Source organism: Diceros bicornis, chromosome 6 (assembly GCF_020826845.1).
Source record: "Diceros bicornis minor isolate mBicDic1 chromosome 6, mDicBic1.mat.cur, whole genome shotgun sequence".
NCBI lineage: Eukaryota > Metazoa > Chordata > Mammalia > Perissodactyla > Rhinocerotidae > Diceros > Diceros bicornis.
Window position 1 is genome coordinate 62373526 of NC_080745.1, and position 17297 is coordinate 62390822.

Below are 17297 nucleotides of genomic sequence, written 5' to 3' on the forward strand. Positions count from 1 at the left end.
TTGGCTAATAGGAATTGTCAAGTGTTAGGTATCAACTGAGACAGCTAATAAAATCAGGGCGAGAAAAGGCTGACAAGGATTTAAGTAACTAGTTAAAACTGGAGATAAAAAAACAAAAAGTATAATCAGACCTGGAGAAATTAACCACTGATTCTGATGTAGCACAATAAAAATAACCCTTTCCATTGGTACGCAACACTCATTTTCAGTGTGATCTCTACATACATTATCTGCTCCACAGGCTGGAGAGACGACATCCCCATTTTACAGTTACAGCAGTCAAGACAATAGGACCCTAATCTTGATTACTTCTGGGCTAAAAGTAAGAGACTTTGTAGCTGCTCTAGTTTCTTATCTATAAAATGTAGCTGTCTACTCTGTCAGCCTCACAGGATGGTTGAGGGAACATATGTGAAACTGCTTTGAAAAAGTAATAAGTACTGGACAAATGCAATGTATTATCAATCAGGAGAACGACAGGCATAGGGGTAGTCGGGTCTGAGTGTAGGAGTCAGAGCTTGTACGTAAAAAAAGTCAAAAGAATGACAATAAAAGAGAAATATTTTTTTAAAAAGACAAACCTTATTCATTATACCATTCTTTCAACTTTCTGTACATTTAATTTCTTTTTCAAAGTATAAAGTTGACGGAAAAATCAAATGTTAAATTTTAAATCCTTCATTTCAAGAGTCAGCAAACTATGGCCCACTGGCTGTTTTGTTGCTGTTCTGTTGGAACACAGCATGCCCATTAGTTCATGTACTGTCGACTATGGCCGTTGTACTACAACAGTAGAGTAGTTGTGACAGACTGTATGGCTCTCAAAGCCTCAAATATTTCCTATCTAGCCCTTTACAGAAAAAGTCTGCTGACCCCTGCTTTATTTAACTATGGGAAGCTATCAGTAATCTCTTCAAATGCATGCCAATAATAATGGGTTATCCCTTATGCTTGGTTCATGTGTTTCAAAAAGAAAGAAAGAAAGCATCCAAGGGAAGTACATTTAACTTTTTATTACTTTTTAAAAAAATCCAACTTCAGTTAGATTAACAGACTAGATTAGAACCTGAAATGTATTTGATACACTATATACTGGATTTCTATTACTAAAAAGCCAGTTGGAATATGGCCTCCACAAACCAAGGGTGTGTACAAATCAGAAGTAATCACTGAGCAGTGTCTCCTTCCAACTCTGTCACCGATTGTCCGTGTTCTGTGGGGATTTATAGATTCAAGTTTGAAATAGCTGAAAAGCCCAAGTGGGATTTTACTTGGGATATACTGCTTTTCCAAGTATATTCTGTCATCCTTCAAATAGAATTCCATGTTATTTCTTCCTTGCCTTAAGCCCTTACTTATAAGTTTGACTTTCAAATGACCTAACCTGAGGAACTGTGGTAAACACACCGAATGCTGCTTTATCAGTCAATTATCAGCAAGCCTAGCTCATCAATACTTCAACGTAAGCAGCTTTCCCAACAGTTTTATTTTCATTTCCTAATACAGTGAAATATGAACTTAATTTTTACTTTTGTCTTAGCACAATTCTGCCTACAGCTCCAACAAGAAAGTCAAATCAGATGGCTTTTAGAAAATGCTCATAGGAGAGAACTAGAGTTATTCTTCATACAGAATTTAAATCTTACAAAATTTCTGCAGCTGTATGTTAACTTTCTGATCTACTCTACATCTAAATCTAGTCTAGTCTGTTTCTGTACACACTTCCAAACAATCTTTATAAATTTTCACTTCTCTGATCTCTTTAACATCTTGATTGCTAAAATATAGCTTCATAACTATGCAATTTTTATGAAGATATGATAAATTAATGAATATGTGTTGTCATACATCACTACTCCTATTTATTACGTGTTCCAATAAATCAATAGAATGAAGCACTAAGACATGCTAAAATCTAAACTTAAAACCCAGATGGAACTGCAATGTATGGATTACAAATAGGTTTTTCTTTCCCAGAATTCATATACAGAAGCCCTTCAGTATGTAGCTTTTCCTGAACAAATTACATTAATACATTTTTTCTTTTTTACATTCAGGAAATCTTAAAATAATATTTAGTTGCAAAACATTTGGCATGAGGTGGTTAGTAAACATTTAAGAAATAAAAGCTTTATCAAAATGAATATGATTTGTGGATAAACCCTAAATAAAGTGGCTTTTGGAAGAACTAGAATTTGCAGCAACCACCTTTATAAAGAGGTCCATCCACTCTCAATGAAAAATACCCAAGCATACCCATTTACTGGGTTCAGATATCACCAGGGTATGATGAATTCTAAGAGTATGGGGCTTGGTTTATGGGCCAACTCAGTACAATCTAGGAGCCCAACATGATACACTAAAGAATCCTTTACCATCCCTCCAGCCGTCATATTTCCACCTCATCCTACTCGCATACTAGGATATATGTATGATGGTGTCAACTACTAGTGTAGCTAAATTTCAGAAGCATGCTTATAGATACAAGGGAAAAGTGTATCCTTATTTAGTTTTTGATAGTGTACAAAGCATCAGCTGATAAGTTGAGCAAATAATGTTAACAAATGCAAGACAGATATACGGCATTAATGGAGTAGAAAAACCTCACCCTTTAATTAACTTAAATAATATTCTATTTTACTATTCTACAACTAAGAGCTAGGGAGCTAAACTATTTGTGGATTACATCTTCTTCAAGACACACACACATCCAGCCCCTCTATGAAGTCATAAACCAATACATATTTTCTAAAAGACTTTTCAGGGTGATTTATATGCATTTTAATGGAGCTCTTCAATGTATTTGGAAATTAGAAAATTATTTTTCACTGAAGATTCCAAAGAACTTCAAATAGAGCTCAATTTAGTAAAAAGAATCAGTGTACTTGAAAGCAGCTAAACCACTCATTCTTTAAAAAGCCTACATCTTACCACAAGACTCATGAGAAACAAATTTCATTTTATTAAGACAAAAGCTCGCTGTCCAATTTATGCTTCATCAGATAGCCTGCATGTTATTATAAGTACTTTATATGTAGTTAAAAAGTTATATTATATAAGCCACTAAATATTGACTTTTAGTTTCTTTTCTTATAAGATCTTAAAGGCAAATGAGAAGTAAGAGAAAATGGAAGACCCAGTAGATAATATTTAATATAACATTTTGGCTTGAAGAAGAAAATTTACCTACAGCTTCTGATCCAATTTCTGTTTGTTCATGTCAGGCATACTTAAGTGGTAAGAAATCAAACTTTTCACTCTTTATAATCCTTACATGCCACAAAATAGGATGCCGAGTCTAGCAATTTATAGAAACATATTTTGTAATGAAAACATCTTATATAACTATAAATGGCATGAAGGTTTATATATAGCTGTTTGGAGTCTTTCTAAAAATACCAATATACAGTATTGTTTTAGGTGGTCATTTGCATAGCAAACTATTAAACTAGAAACTGAATGGTTCTAGGAAAACTTCACATTATGGATAGTTCCAGAAAGATGTATTCAAAATTAAAATCACTTCTCTTAGAAAACTGTAACCTTTATTTGCTCATCCAATAGTAAGCTAACTACTTTTACCCCATCCCCACTTTACACGGTACACCAACCTGAACAGATTTTGTGCCACGATTTCATTCAAAGAGCTTGTCATTTACTCTGTGACTGTACTGGATAATCTAGATGTAAGCAAGTTTGGGGATTTTAAAGTGTGGGTCCCCTGTATTAGAAAAGCATAGTTTATAGTATATTAAAAAAATTGTATTCAGTAATATTGCCCTTTGAAAAGTTATCTTCAAATTGCAAACACATCTATTTTCACAAAACAATTTGGTCAGGAAATTTTATTTTAACCTTCTAAAGCAGTAATGCTCTAGATGTTACTTAAGTGCCCCAGACAGGATTAACAAAATTAAATGTTTCTAAATTACAAATTTAGCTCCTGTAGGAGTCTCAGAAAAGAAACAGAAGAAAACAATCCCCCCTCCCAAAAGAAGTATAACACGCACATTTTGAAGAAACCCCGAAGTTTCATGCAGTGGTAGGCAGGATGTAAAAAGCCACCCCAATTCACACACTTCTACACCAATCATCATCAGAAAACAGTACCCCGTAGTCAATCTGTACATCCAAATCCATTTGGGAATCTACACCTACGTTACATTATTTAATGTTATATACATTTATTACCCACCCCCCTTGTTTTTAATAATTTCTTATGTAAAACCTTCATTCAAACCCAAAAAAGATGTAAGACTAACTTGGCAGGGGGGAGATAATCACTTTAGACATTCAGTTAAAATGTAGTTTATCTAAATCTCAAAATGTTTAATAAAAACAAATATCTTCTCCACTTAACACTTTGCTTTCTAACTGTACAGTAAATTGCATTGTAGAAAGTACACCTCTATCTTCAGACTGTATCTTCTTTGGATGGAATTAAGATGTAACTGGATAGTTTTAAGATAAATAAATGGGAAGTTGGTCCAACTAAGATGACAGCAGATATATTACATGCAGGATTTAATATTTTTTAACTCTCTCTTAAAAAAAAGGATGCACTTGAATTGAAAAAAAAAAAAAAAAAGGTCAAAAAAGAACCTAGATCCAATATATAAAAATGTCCCACAATAGGTTGACGATGGCAGTAAAAATAAGAGAAAAAGGTAATCTTTCTGGAACATCATTTTTCAATAACGTAGAAACACTAAGTGCCAGGAAGATTTCTATTCATGTAATTTTAGCATCCAAGTTTCCCTCTATTTATTTTATTAGAACAAATGCTTTAAATAAACTATTTGTCCTCTTCACTGAAGAGAGCTGGTCTATTTCATCTTTAATGAGCTAGTTTTTGGGAAGATTAGCCATGTACTGTAGTAATGCCTACTGCATAAAATCCAAGCATTTGCTGTGAACAGCTGGAGAAAGCAGTCAGTAAGAACCTAGGATCAATGGAAATAGATGTTACTTTAAGTCATCCACAAAAGAGAGACCCATAAAGTACCCAGTGTTAAAGCCCAAATCTCTTCTTGCGCTTTTTTTGATGTGCAAGTTCCACCCCTATGAAGGAGAAATTGATCCGAAGTTCCAGGTTTTCTTGGGTCTCTAGTCAATTTTCACATTAGTATAGATTTTTCGGACAAAGGCACTTGTTCCCATGTAACCAATTGCTCCTGTAAAGATAAAATAAGATGTTTTGAAACAAATACATACAGAGCGGTAACCATCATTTACAAACACTGAACGCTCTGCTCTGGAAAGTTATTCTTTTTTCAAGATAAAATCTTTATGTTAGTAATTCCTCTAAACGTATTAAAATTGTATCACTTGTTTTGCAAACCACCTGTTACTGTCGTACACCAAGTTTGACCTGATGTAATATTTTTAGAATTAAGTGTCAATTATTATGCATATAATAATCATATGAATTAAAATACATCTCTCATAAAGTAAGAATAACTTGATAATGACAAAAATTTGTTAAATGAAAAAACATGTCTTTTTAAAATTTGAGCATGCATTATTCTAGGTCATTAAAACAATATTAACATGTCCCCCAAACCATGAGATACGTTATGGATAAGTAAGTAAGAATCAACTGGGGATTCTCTCAGGGAAGGACTGAGAACCATGGCCCAACGGCATTTGAAGCTCTAGACAAGAGGCATTTTCTGATGGTTTCTTTTTTATGTTTAAATTGTAGAAGCTGTGTGGCTGACATATTTGTAGAGATGGACAGAAAGGAAGGTAGAATGGACGAAAACGAAGACATATTTGAGGGAATGGACAAGGAAGATATATTTGTAGAGAATGGACAAAAAGGAAGACATATTTGGGGGAATGGACAAGAGAGACAGGCAAGAGGTCAGGAGCTTTGAAATGTTGTTTTTGAGTAATCAGCCTCAAATGCGGCTCTAAACACCAGAAAGCAGGGGTACTTGTCTGTTTTGTTAAATTAAGTGTCTACCTCCTGTGCCTAAAAGAATGGTTGGCACAAGATAAAGTACTCAATAAATATTTGTGGAATGAATGAATGAACTGCATAGTTCTTTACTGCAAATACCAAAGGATCTTTAGAATAAGATAGCTGTTGTTCAAGTCATAGAGAGGATTCTCCACTGCATTTAGGAATTTACCATCTAAGCCCAATATTATTTAAAAGTAAATCTTCCATAAGTTAATAATGATACAAACATACATAAGCCTAATCAGTCATCTTTGAACTTTTATTCACTCAACTGGTATATGAAAGGAAAGAAATAAGTCTATTTTGCCTTTCCTATGTATGAACTGTACCTCGAGGTAACCAAATGGTTGATAAAAGAAAGTTTCTCCTTATAGAAGTATCTCAGCTAATAAATATAAAAAGAACAACAGAATTAGAATATTATAACCACTAATGAGTTATTTGAGCTAGGCAATAATTATCAATGACTGCTAACTCTCACAGCGACAACCAGACATTAAGTGCCTCTTGATAAAACTTTACAAACCACCTGTAAGTATTCTCGGACAAGAATTCTTGAGTATAATCAAGCTATAGATCTAACTACCACTTTACAGGAAATATGGGGGAAAACACATGGAGAAACATTAAAAGACACTTCAGGGATATAATTAGCAAAATCCAGAGTATGGAAAACTCTACAGGAATTAAAACAAAAACCCAAGTTTCTTAAATAAATTGCAAGGGAAAAGAGAGAGAATATCAATAGATTAAAAGAGCCTTAAAAGACATTTTAACCAAGAAATGCATGGACCTTAATTGGATCTTGATGCAAACAAAATGCATTAAAAGAAAAATGGGACAGGTGGCGTAAATCTGAATACTAACTGAATATTTGAGCGTATAAAGGAATTATATATATATATACTGAAATATATTATAGTTATATAAATATTATGTATATTTATATATACACTGAAACATTTACAGTTGAAATGACATGAGATCCAAGATTCTTGTCAGAATAAAAGGGGGTAAGGTAGAAATATAAATAAGACAAAATTGGCCCTGCGTTGATAATTACTGACATTAGGTGTGTTAGGTACATGGGGACTCACTATATATATAAAATTGATCCTCTTTTTGTATATATTTTAAAATTTCCCATAATTAAATATTAAAAATATCAAAAAACCCACCAAAATACAAAGCAAACCTATTTCCGATTATTTTTGCAATGAATAGACATTTACTTTATAATATGAAGTAATCATACTACACTTGAAAATAGTGATAATTCATTTTTAAATAGTTATAATACAAGTCCTTACAAGGTAAGAAAAAAGAAAAAAAGTCATTCAATTTTGTAAAAATAAGCCTGAATTCTTAGAACATAAAAATATCTACAAAATTTTAATTAGAATCAAAAATTTAACTGGTATAATATAGCACTAGCCCAATGTCCAAATCCAATTTTCCAGACCTACAAAACATTGTTCCCCTTTGAGCAGAGATATGCTTAAAAGCAAAACAGTATTAACCTAGAGAATCATTTTTCCTAATCTTAAGAGTATCTTAAGAATAAGCTTATAAAAATATGACTTTATAAAAGGAGGATACCGAATATGCTCTCTAGAAAAGTAAAATGTCTTGGGAATATGCTATGCCTAAAATATAAAGACTATAACAATTCTAATTATTTCCCACCTTAACATAGTCGTTTCTTTTTTCTACATTTAAAAAAAAATCAATAAATATTTTTCTTTCAATTACTGACTAAAAAAAGCATTTTAGCAACATAACCTGATGCGTATGTATAATTTTTGTATTATGATGACATTTTAATCAGCTCCAATCTAAACTGTTTCCCCCCCCCCCCAAAATATATTAACACTGAAGGCATATAAACCCAGTAAGAATAAATGCTGAAACACTGCCAGAACAGCAGGGGACTGTAAATGTGCCAAGATTTTCAGGCAGCAAGAGGAAATTTCAACAGGAAAAGCACTCAAAAAATTTAGATAAATTCATTCCATTTTCCTTGTAAATGTCAAGATATTACCTCAAGGTCTTCCTAAGATCACATATAGAAAGTGTCAAGGAAAAAAAAAATTAGCCCTCTGCATAACCCCATGATTCTACACCTCACTGAATGCTGGTGATGATCAAGAAAGATCTTAGATTAAATAAAGAGGAGCTCCGTGAGCAATACTCTGAAGGACGGATGGCCAGTAATACTCAAAGAACCTTCTGATTGCCTGGGGATACACGAGGGTGTTCCCACATGATGCAAATCTAGTTTTAATCTTCAGTTCTTATTCATCTTTCCCTCAAAGTTGGTTAACTAATTGATTATTATAGCAGCTATAAAGAAAACATGTGACAATAACATAGAGAACTGTCTTCCCTCACAGGTCGTGGAATTAGTTTTACGACTTCACAGGCAACGTCATTTGTGTGTGTGCACATATGATCACGTACATGGTATATATGAAGGGAACAGATTCTTTTTTTTTTAATTGACACAAAACACTGTATTAGCTTAAGGTGCACAACATAATGATTTGATATATGTATATACTGTGAAACAATACCACAAAAAATTTAGTTACCATACATCACCTCACATAGTTACATTTTTTTTCTTATGATGAGAACTTTTAAGATCTACTCTCTCAGCAACTTTCAAATATTCAATACAGTATTGTTAACTCTAGTCACCATGCTGTACATCACATCCCCAGAACTTAGTCATCTTGGAACTGGAAGTCTGTACCTTTTGACCACCTTCACAGATTTCACCCACTTCCCCAACCCCATGCCTCTGGCAACTACCAATCTGCAGAACAGATTCTTTTGATGGAGGTAAAAAGCAATATTGGTACCCCAAAGAGGTCCACAAATGTCATACCAGGACCTAGCTTTTAACAAGATCATCATATCTTACTTATTCTATAGCCCACCCTGTAGCTAAAGGTGGAACTATCCCAAAAAAAGTCAATGGCAAATAATAGAGAAAGGAGAAGGGTCTGAATTATATACTATCTGGAAATGTTTCCAGTGATTAGTACTTAAGCCTTATATTATTCCTATGTGGTAACTAGGGAATTAGCCTCATTTATCCAGTAAAAACTTGAAACCAAAAAGAAGTGAGTTACTTGTATGCATTTCCCTTAAGGTACCTCTGCCCGGACTCAGCGTCATGAAATTCCTCTGAGTGAAAACACAAGGTATAGAAACCCAAAGAAACTACAGAAACAGAGACACAATCCCAGAACAGAAGGAAGCCCAAGACTTCTAGCCCTCGTCAATACAGTAACAGCAGCAGCCACCACTCACTGAGCATCTGCCATCTACCTGATGTTTACCCACATTCAATCTCTGAATCCTCCTCACAACCCTCTGAGGTAGGTATTACTTCTGTTTTGCAAATGAGAATGATGAGAAATAAAGGTTAAATGATTTGGCCAGAGTAATATGGCTATTAAGTAGGGGCACGAGGATTCATACCCAGGACTGACTGACCCCAAAGTCCGAGCTCTTCCCATTCCCCAGCATGTCTCCCATGTAACTGGCTCTCTCTTACCACCTAATAACAGACCTGCATTACGCTTGGTGCTTTACACACATGACACTACTACAATATAAATTACTACTAGGAAAGAAATGCCCGTATTACAGACGAGAAAATGAGGTTTAGAGAGGTTAACATGCTTTCCCATGGCCACAAAAAAGGTGAGCAGCAGCATGGAGATTTAATCCAGGTAACTCGGGCTCTCAAGTCCATGCTCTTTCCATTTATCATGCTACTCCAAAAGCTCTTTATTTTCTAGCTATTTCACACATGCTGGAGACTCTGTCATATGGTGATAAGTATCATCTCTGCCACTGAATGGAAGATTATGATAAACCCATGAAACAAGGGTATTATCCTCATTTTACAGAGGTTTGGAGAGCTTGGGGAGCTGGATCAAGGTACAGAACATACATGTGGCACAGCCAGAACTTCAGCCCAGTCTGTAGACACTCAAGTGTGTACTCATCACCAGTAAACTGTGCTGCTTCCTGGACACTGTCACCTCCATGAACAGTCAGAGAACCTTCCAAACAGAAATCATTCCACCAACACCTTACCCTCTTTACATCATAATCTTTTCCAAGGAACCTAAGCTAAAAAAAACACCAATTCTCAACATAAATGAGAAACTAATTGTGGTATGGAAAATAGCGCAATACAGAATTATTAGGAACAGAAAATTAAAAAAGAAGTCAATGAGGTGATAAGTTAGGATTTGAGGAATAGTCAAAAGGACTGATATCAGACTCTTGAGTTTATTTTGGTGTTCTTGATCAAACAACAGAATGTACTTTCTTAATTCCAGTTACTGTATTTTTCTGATTTTGAAACAGTCAAAGATTTACTCATGATATTCCAAGAATTTCAGAACTTACCACACATTATCCCCAAGGCTGTGCTAAATACCGCCATATATCCAAAGTAAAATGATGTTTGAAATAAGCCATACATCCTGAAATAAAACAAAAAAATTATAAATAGTATATCCATTTTTATTCAACATAAGGCCTTAAATTCTAGTATTTAAATGACAAATTTAGTGTCCTAAATACGAAATGAGAAAATGTCTCCACTTACTTTGTTTTGAAAAAATAGTAGTAAAAGGAATACATGTAAACATAGATTGCAGTTGATGCAGCAGAGAGAAAACTTGTCCATTGCCTGAAAAAAAAAAAAACCTCTTTTGAATGAATGGCAATTACACAAAGATTGTGAAGCAAATAATTTTATAAAATCATCCTTTAAAATTCTGTATACTTAAAAACAAATGTATATATATGTCATTTAAATATATCAACAGGGAGAGCGTCTAAGAACTGGAAGGAGAGATCCTGAATTTTGTCAGATGCCCTGTTATAAGTGACCTTAAATAAACCATTTCCTTTTTCAGATCTGTCTCTTTGTGTTTAAAATGGACCAATGCTTCCTCATAAAGCTCTTTCCACATCAAGCACTTTGTAAAAATATTTCTAATATAGTAACTCTCAATAATACAAAAAACATTTTTGTGACTGATGTGATTTTTCCTCTAAAATCTTCATCGTCTTTATAACTGAAAAAAAAATCCCTATACTATCTTAAGTACCAAAATTTCTAGACAAATCTTTTATTCCACTTTATACACTTCAAATGGAATCTTACTTTAAAATGTTATGGTCCCCAGAGGTTCCTCCCAGAAATAAGGACTTACCACCTATAATCCTCTGCATTTAGTAGAAAGTACGTGCACACGATGGTCACACAGACGGTCACAATGCACAGGATGACCAGCACCAGCATCATGAAGCCATAGACATAATAGATCTTATATGCCCAGAAAGATGTGAAGATGAAATACCTAAATAAAATGCAATGAAGACATAGTTTTCTAGTCTTTCTTCTTGAAGCTCACCCTGCTTTTGCTACATCTCACATACATCTTAGTTCTCACTTTCTCTCACTAAAATCTCAATATTTTTCTTTCAAGTAACTTCCAACAGTTTCCCTTATCCTTTTTCATCTATTAAATCTTCTAAAATTCTCTCAAAAATATTTCCTTGGATAATCTTTCAAGAACAGATTCTTTACTAGGGCATTCATCTCTAAAAATAGATAATAGAAATGAACAAATTAGAAGTTTAAAGGAGTAAACTGTGCAAAAGAAAAATGAAAACAGCTAAAAATTTATATTTGTAAAATAAAGTCAATTCCCTCATTCTTTCATTTTTTTCTAGATACAACACTATTTAAGCCAAGTATTTTATGTTTTATAACACACCCTATTAAATAAAAAAATATGTTTGAGAGAATAATAATGTATAAAATTAAGAAACTAAAAATAATTAGGAAAAGAAAGCCTAAAAAAAACTTCATGCTATTTTCAGAAGCAGTAAGAGAAAGGGCATTAAGATTTTACCCTAAGAAAAAGACTCCTCACTCTAATTCCATTACCCAAGTTATCATTAAATTAGAAAAGGGTCTTTTAGCCTCTTTTCTTTTTCTTGTTCTTTTCTGTTTGTTAGTTCCCTTATTCATCACTCATTCTTTCAGTAGATATTTACTGAGACCCTCCCACATATCAGAGAAGCAGTAAGACTAGAACTGTGAAGACAGACGACAAAGTCTCTGCCCTCAAGGAGACTACTGTTTGGTGGGGAACACCAGTGAAGGGGCAATCATGATGCACTGTGAGATGTACTTTATCAGTGCACCTACAAGGGGCATCTTACTGGTTTGGCTGGGTGGGGCTTTGCGGGGAAGGGGTAGTGGGAAGAATCAGATAAGGCATGTCGGGGGTGGGGAGCACTAGAAGAATGAGCCAGGCACAGGAACAGCAAAGGCTCACACATAAGGGAATTCACTGTATTGAGAAAAACTCAAAGTAATTCAGTAGGGCTAGAACTTCAAATGAAGGGGTGAGAGCTAACACATGAGGTTGGAGAAGCGACCAGCGCCAGATCCTCTATTATAAAAGTCTTAACGGCTATGTTATGGGATTTGGACCTTACCTCATGAAAATGAGAAGTCTCTAGCAAAGAAGTAACATGATCAGACTGATACTTTTAAAATGTGGCTACCAAGAGGAGAATGGGTTTGAGGGTGGTCAAACAGAGGAGAAGTTAAAGATACAGCAGAGAGGCTGTCTAATGGAACAGAGTACCTGAGAAAGCAGGAAGAGATGCGATCCAGAAGGTATTAGGGACAGGAGAAGGAGCGAAAAAAAATAGTCGGAGGTCAAGTCAGGGTGAGAACACAAAGCAGTATCAGATTGGAAGTACAGAAGTTCCTGAACTGGCTTTATTAAACCACAAGCTAGAGTGACATGCACGCCAACCCCTCTAAGGTACTGACTAACGCCCACAGCACACTAACAGCTGGTAGCTGACCACCAGGAATGGCCCATATCTAAGTGAGTTGTACTTGTTAGTGTAAATAGACAACTTAATTAAATGTTACATAAACCAATAAACATGAGAGCAAAAAGGATGTGTGATTACTATGAAAATTATGTTGAATACTTTAGAAAAATTCAATAAGGTGAGTCACTAAAAAAACGTTATAAAATTAGGTGTGGGTGAGAGAGCTATAAAAGACTGGGGGATAAATGTACAAATCTAGAAGGATTCTGTACTTAGAATGCTTCAGACAGGTCTTTATGTCTTTCTCCACTTTAAAAAGGCTCGAAAACACAGAAGATGCATTATGAATGTCAAAGGAAAAATGATGGAAACGTCAACCAGTTACAAATCAAAGAAAAGACCTTGGCTCCTTATTAAAAAAAAAAAATCAGTGAAAGATATACCTTTATTTAAGTTAAAATAGAATATTATGCATGTATCTTTTTTTATAATTCCCTTACATAAGCCAACTTTTTCAATTAACCAACTGTCAGATCCAACCATGTCTGTTAAGGAGGCGTCCACTGTACAGGAGAGAATCAGCAGTAGGGCATCTGGAAACGTGCAGGGGAATTTTGAGTGGTCACAATGACTGGCATTTCACGGGCAGGAGCCAGAGGTGTATGACTGCAGTTCTTGAGAAAGTCCCATATAAAGAACTGCCTTGCCTAAAATGCCAGAGCATTCCCATCAAGTAACATTGGAACAGGCTGAGAAAAGAAAGGCTTATATTTTGCAGCGATGACCAAGGATGCAGATATGAAGCATGGTAACTGGGCACAAGATGGCATACTTCCCACAACCAAACACATACACACTTCCCAGCATTCCTGCAGGTCCCAAGGAGAGGAGACTAGGAATGACTACGCATCCAAGAATGTCGTGATCTAGACTGGCTGGTAGGTAATGGTTTACCTAGTTCCCTGGACTCTGAGAAGTATTTTAAAAATACAATAAAAACCACTAATTCCTCATATCCTGCATGTGATCAAAGGCTGGTCTAGCATTCTCTGGCACACACGCTTTGATTTCTAAGATCTCCTGCTAGGTGAGAGAAGTCTAGAAAATGATACAAAAATGTATAAACTTCACCTGAATATTTGAGAATAGAGCAGAAAGCTACCTTTAGATAAGACTACATAGACCCCTTTCTAGAAGCCATGGAATTCACAGACTAACTCTGTTTGATGCCTTCCCATCTGATGATTCTACACCTACCCTAACTCCTAAATTCTCTAATTACAATTAAATCCCTCAAAACACAAATACGTTGCCAAAACTTACATTTCAATAAAGATTGAGCCAAAAGGTAAAATTCCTCCGAGGCAAACAATAACTGCAGGCTCCATGAACCTGGAAAATATTGAAATTAACAGTAGACTTCTAGTATGATTTTCATATTGTATTATATAAATCCTGATAATAGAAAGCAGATGTTTTGTACTTAAAAATAATCTAGAAAAAAACCAGTAAAAAGAAAAGCAAAACTTCAAAGAGGCACAATACAGAGGTGGGACTCCAAATTAGCCACAGGTTATGGTCAAAATTCTTTCCAGCATTAAAGGCCAAGATAAGAATTTGGGGAACACAAATTCTTGCCACTGGCAGAACTCTAGAAAGACTCTAAGTGTTTGCTTCTGCTTTACACCTCTCAATAACTTCTAAAAACTTTATAGCCATTTACTTACAGAAAGCCATAGGGAAAGAAAAGAAAAGTCCTGAGACCCCTATCTGAAATAATGTTTCCCAAATTGTGGCCTTGCGTCTCTTTGCTCATGCTTTCCTTGGTTCAGTAATTTCTTTTCCTATGAATTATACAATTAAGGTATTACAAGTTCTGAGTTATTATGGAACCAAAGAATGAATAAAAAATAAAATTCAAACCTCATTCATTAACTCAACAAACATTTACGGATTGCGATTGGTAATTCTCCACCTGGAATGCCTTCTATTGTCTCATTCTTCTCCTGCAAGCTCAAGTGTTCTCCCTGTAAAGCCTTCCCCAAGTCTCCCAGGAAGAGGTGGGTCCTTCCCCCATTCTTCCACTGCCTCTTGAACAGAACTCCATGGCAGCACTTACCACACTACACTGAACTGCCTAATTACATACATATCATACCTCTCTAGATCATAAACACCAGCAGGTAGAAGCTATTCATCTAGGTATTCCCAGTGCCCAGCACAGTATCTGGCACATAAAAGATACTAAACTACTATCTCTGGAATGAACAAACTGAAAAACGGAAAAGAAAATCAAAGAGTTTGAAAGCTGAAAAAAAAACATAAAAATCATTTAATGTAGCCTTCCCTCCATTTATGGGAAGCCAAGACCCACAGAGGTTAAAAATGATCTGCCCAAGGTGACAGTCAGTGAGAGCCAGATCTAGTATTCAGATTTTGGTTCCCATGTAACTATATAAAGAAAATGAAGATACACATGAGCCTTCCTACACCGAAATGTGACCCATGCTTAGCAAGGTCACATGTTCCTTCCTCTCCTTCACTAGCCCTAGTGACCTAGAGGAACTTCTGTGATTTCTGACTATGCTTTTTCTTTAACCTTATCCTCCCCAGTAATGGGTGAAAGAACATCAGGGTATCAGTGGGCCTTAACTGTCTAATCTTGATTTGAAAAAGATAACCGACTTTAAAAAACAGACTACCAAAGTTCTCACGAGTACCAATTTAAGAAAAAAAGAACACGGAGAATTCCTCAGACTAGAACAGATCACTCTCCTTTAAACTATAGGGGCTACTTTATTTCTATAAATGTCTACATATCTCCAAGTCTACAAAAGACTGTTCATATAAGTACTTGAACATAAGTTATATTTATAATGTGGTAAAATATCTAGGAACAGAGGCTTTTCAATATATATCCCTTATTATGACTACGTAGAGACTACTGTAAAGCTATTCTAATGAGATGGAGAATGTAATAAATGTACAGTAAGAGTTCTATTTTTGTCTGCTGGTAAGAATAAGGAAAATAAAGAATGCAGAATAGCATAAATCAGCACTAACATATTCAATTTACTAATTTTAAAAGGCAAAATATACATACGAGTTCACATTTTGTTCAAATTTGAATTACAAAAATTAGAAATGTAAACATATTAATGACATCTCATTTTATGCCCAAAATTTGAAGGAAAAAAAAATCCCAAATTAAAAATCCATCAAGAATCATAATTTCAAAGCTGATTGGTCAAATGAACTGTAAACTATGTTTATACTATTGCAATAGAAGAATCTCTTCAGCTGTTAAACAGAAATATTTGTCATCCTTTATCAGGATTAATCTTGAATTATAGGAGGTCCTCAAGAACACAATTTGGGCATAAAATGTGACAGACTGTATTTGAGAGATTCTATACTATCCCAGAAGAGAAGATAAAAAACATAAGTCAGTAAATTATAGTTGGTCTCGATCCTAATTCATCTCTCAATTGGTATGATATATATATATATGGCTATAAATGTGGGTCAGTATTGTTTAGAATAATAAAATATCTGGAAAGGAAAATGAAACTATAAGCCAGGGGTTGGCAAACTTTTTCTGTAAATGTGCAGATAGTAAATATTTCAGGCGTTGCAGGTGCTATGGTCTCTGTCATAACTATTGAACTCTGACACTATGGTGTAAAAGCAGTCACAGACACTATGTGAACAAATAGGCATAGCTATATTCCAACAAAACTTTATTTACAAAATCAGGTAGCAGGTCAAATTTGGCCTGTAGGCTGCAGTAATAAAACTGTTGCAACTTCGGTTCCCACCACTTGTATGCATTAAGTGTAGTTATTAAAGCATTTGATTTATCTGTAAATGGCACCAGTATCCAGAAAGTGAAATAAGGACATAATTTGTTACTGCTCCTAACAATATAGGTTGAAGGAAAAAGTAAAAAGATGAACTCTTAAATTCAAACTTAAGATAGTCATTCTTATAAATACACGTCAATTCTAAAAGTTATATATACATAATAGCCTTAAGAACTTATACCATGTGAGAAACAATCACATAAGATTTAGCATTCTCTTTACCATTTTTTCTCCGGTATGGGACGAGGCACAGCATTGACACGACAAGGAAAGTTGGGCTGACCTGACAGATTTCGGCCAAGTATTGTACCAACTAGATTTAGAGGAAGAATGACAAAAAAACAGATGCAACAAACGGCCACCTGTAAATTAAATTAAAATGTGTGTGATTACTCAGAGAATAATAACATTAATAAAAACAAATAAGGGGGACACTTAAAAATTTAAACACAATTTTATCAAAAAGAAAATGTTTAAGTTAAATATGAGTTAAAATCGTGTAAGATATACACTAATGAAAATAGGAAAAGAATGCACTTTAAAATATTAGAATTCAACTCAGTACAAGTTGA

The 17297-nt window shown here is 34.7% G+C and overlaps 1 protein-coding gene across 1 annotated transcript in view; it reads right to left on the reverse strand.

The window, feature by feature from the left end:
* Positions 1–998: 998 nt before the first annotated feature.
* TM9SF3 (transmembrane 9 superfamily member 3) overlaps positions 999–17297 on the reverse strand; it is a 65223-nt gene continuing 48924 nt past the window's right edge. Inside the window, exons 10-15 of the mRNA XM_058543633.1 lie at positions 16948–17087; positions 14186–14254; positions 11215–11361; positions 10602–10685; positions 10400–10476; positions 999–5174 (exon numbers count right to left, since the gene is read on the reverse strand). Of these exons, the coding sequence (XP_058399616.1) occupies positions 5107–5174; positions 10400–10476; positions 10602–10685; positions 11215–11361; positions 14186–14254; positions 16948–17087 (585 nt within the window). The 3' untranslated portion in view covers positions 999–5106. The remainder of the gene's footprint in view (positions 5175–10399; positions 10477–10601; positions 10686–11214; positions 11362–14185; positions 14255–16947; positions 17088–17297) is intronic.